Consider the following 2,545-nt stretch of genomic DNA (forward strand, 5'->3'; position numbering starts at 1 on the left):
TAACAGGCTGCTAGAAGACAATATTGAGCTTGGAAAGGCTTTGTTGGACATATGCTATATGTGGATAGGTGGATCATGGCTCAACAGAGATTTTTTTTGTGGTTTACTTGGTGAGGTATAAAAAATATTTTCAACTTTGATTTCGAGATACAAGGATGTGGGATGCACTGATTTTGGCCTTGAGAAGTTTGCCAAGGTGGCAGTGAAAGAGTGATTGACATGCATAGAAAATCACATTGAAATTATGAGTAAGAGGCTGTTAGAAGACAATATTGAGCTTGGGAATGCTTTGTTGGATATGTATGCTATATGTGCCAATCTTGAAAAAAAACACAAAAAACAGTTGATGATATTTCAGTTCGAGATGTAAATGATATTCTTGCTAAAAAACATGTTATCTTGTGAAATGCATCTATTACAAGATATGTTAAGCATGGATCAGCGGAGATTGGTACTGTAAAGGTGGAGCAATAATCGAAGCATGAGCACAGTTTGAGAATTTATTGCTGGTGGAAAGAAATGGGTGATCCTTAGGATGTTCGCGAAAGTAATGCTAATAGGAAGGATCAAGGTTTTCATTTCCAAGAAGGAGTGGATGTGGCTGAACGATTTAATTTAAAGAATGTTCTGCATGCTATGGTTCTCCGAAGTTGTGTGAGCATACAAGTGGTTCATTGTCTTCATGTATACAAGGTAGTTTCAAGAGAATGAAGGGAATATAGAATCAGGTTGGAAGCTTGTTTACTCAGGATATACAAGACGTTGTGAAGCAATGGTTGAAGCTTCGATTGGACCTACGGTTTTAAGATGATAGCATACATGTTGGAGCGATCACGAATATTTATACTTGCAAAGTCTTATGTAATGAAGGCAAGTTGAAGGTCGCCATTTATCACATATGATTCGAGGAGATATGATATAACGGCTTGCCATGTTATTGGGATATATTGAGTAGGATAAGAATGAGGATGCTATACAACTCTATCCTTGAAGGCCTATGTAAGGTGTCTAATTATTATGATGACATTTTCTGGTATGATGAAAGTAGGCGGCAAGATCCATGGCTAGTCATTGGGATAGTCCTTTTCCCTCTTCTTTTTCATCTCTTTTGTAGTTTGTACTTGATAGGTCTTTTAAAACTAATGGAAGGATATTTTGTTTTAAAAAAAAAAAAAGTATCAACAATCCCTAAAAGTTAAGAGATGTCTTGATTTGCACCATAAGTGACAAGGCCATTGTTGATGACTTTGTTGACCATACACTCTCATAGAAGGTTGGAGTCATATACAAAGTATGGAACAATGTTTGCTTGTGCTTGCTAAAATTTGTAATTACTTGAGTGGGTCAAAGTACCCTACCCTCTCACTAGCAGTGCTTGCATTCAACCACTTATTATCACATTGTAATAAGTATATATCTATGGATATGAACTTGGTTTATTCACTCTCTGAGAAGATTACTCTTCAAGTGCAAAAGGAGGCTAGTACCAAATGCCTACAATATCTAATCAAGTACAAAGAATCCTTGAAATCTGTTCCATCTCGAATCACAATGTTTCTTGACCCTAGGTAATGTTTTTTAATTGAAATTTTCATTTTTTTAATCGTTTTTTCTTACTAATAATGTCTTATGTTTAGATGTAGAGTTCCAAAACCAGCAAATCCAATTGAGAGAGACCTCGATATAGAGTTGGTGCAAACTGTTTTAACAACAAAATATCATGATCCTAATGTCGAAGATTCTCCATCCGAAGATGCTTGTGAAGGATCTCAATTTGAATATTTGGAGTTTTGGGGTATCAACAATGAGAAATCTCATGAATCATCACCTGGGTCAGAAATTAAAGATTTCTTGAAGCTTCCACGAATCAAGACTACCATAGACCCTCTACATTAGTGGTTTACCAATAGGTTCCATCAGTATTGTTAAACAAATTTGTTTCTATTGTTGGTAATTAAGAAACACACTGTGACATTATATTTTTTGAAGAGTTAAAACAGATCCACTTTTCCAAGGATGTAGAAAATGACATGTGATTATTTGACAATTCTAACTTCATTAATGCCTTCAGAGGAAGCTAACTCCGAAGCTCGTGATAACTTCAAATATAGGCAACAATTGCATTCATGCACTTTCAAGGTAGAGATGTGCATACAATCTTGGTTAGATTTACTTGACAATGTAAACATTCTTCTACTTGAATATATTAATGATGCCTGTAATAGTTTAGATATCAATTTAAAAGAGATGATGGCAAAGGATGATCTTATCGAATACTTGTACTTGGACAAGTGAAAAATGTTGGAATACAACCAACTCGGACATTTGATGACTCCTTACATTTTTGGAATAGTAAACATTTACATTTTTCTCATTTTATGTTTTCTCCTTCTTTATAAACTAAGAGACATTTATCTTGTTTTTCTTTAAGTTTTTAGTCATTGATTCTATTTTCGTGTCGAGTGGTGCAAAAGAGACTATTTTGATCCTTATAATGTGTTTCAATTACATTAAATTCTCTATTTCTTCAAAGATTGAAATGTTA

At 34.4% G+C, this 2,545-nt stretch overlaps 1 protein-coding gene across 1 annotated transcript; it reads left to right on the forward strand.

The window, feature by feature from the left end:
• Positions 1 to 1,314: 1,314 nt before the first annotated feature.
• LOC147865046 (uncharacterized) lies at positions 1,315 to 2,259 on the forward strand. Its single transcript, XM_087318698.1, has 3 exons — positions 1,315 to 1,568; positions 1,644 to 1,910; positions 2,001 to 2,259. Exons 1-2 carry the CDS (start codon positions 1,420 to 1,422, stop codon positions 1,894 to 1,896), a joined length of 402 nt encoding a protein of 133 aa, XP_087174824.1. The 5' UTR covers positions 1,315 to 1,419; the 3' UTR covers positions 1,897 to 1,910; positions 2,001 to 2,259.
• The last annotated feature ends 286 nt before the right edge of the window (positions 2,260 to 2,545 follow it).

This window comes from Azolla caroliniana, unplaced genomic scaffold (assembly GCF_043228905.1).
Source record: "Azolla caroliniana isolate FFs.n. ecotype wild unplaced genomic scaffold, voAzoCaro1.0.p SCAF_4, whole genome shotgun sequence".
NCBI lineage: Eukaryota > Viridiplantae > Streptophyta > Polypodiopsida > Salviniales > Salviniaceae > Azolla > Azolla caroliniana.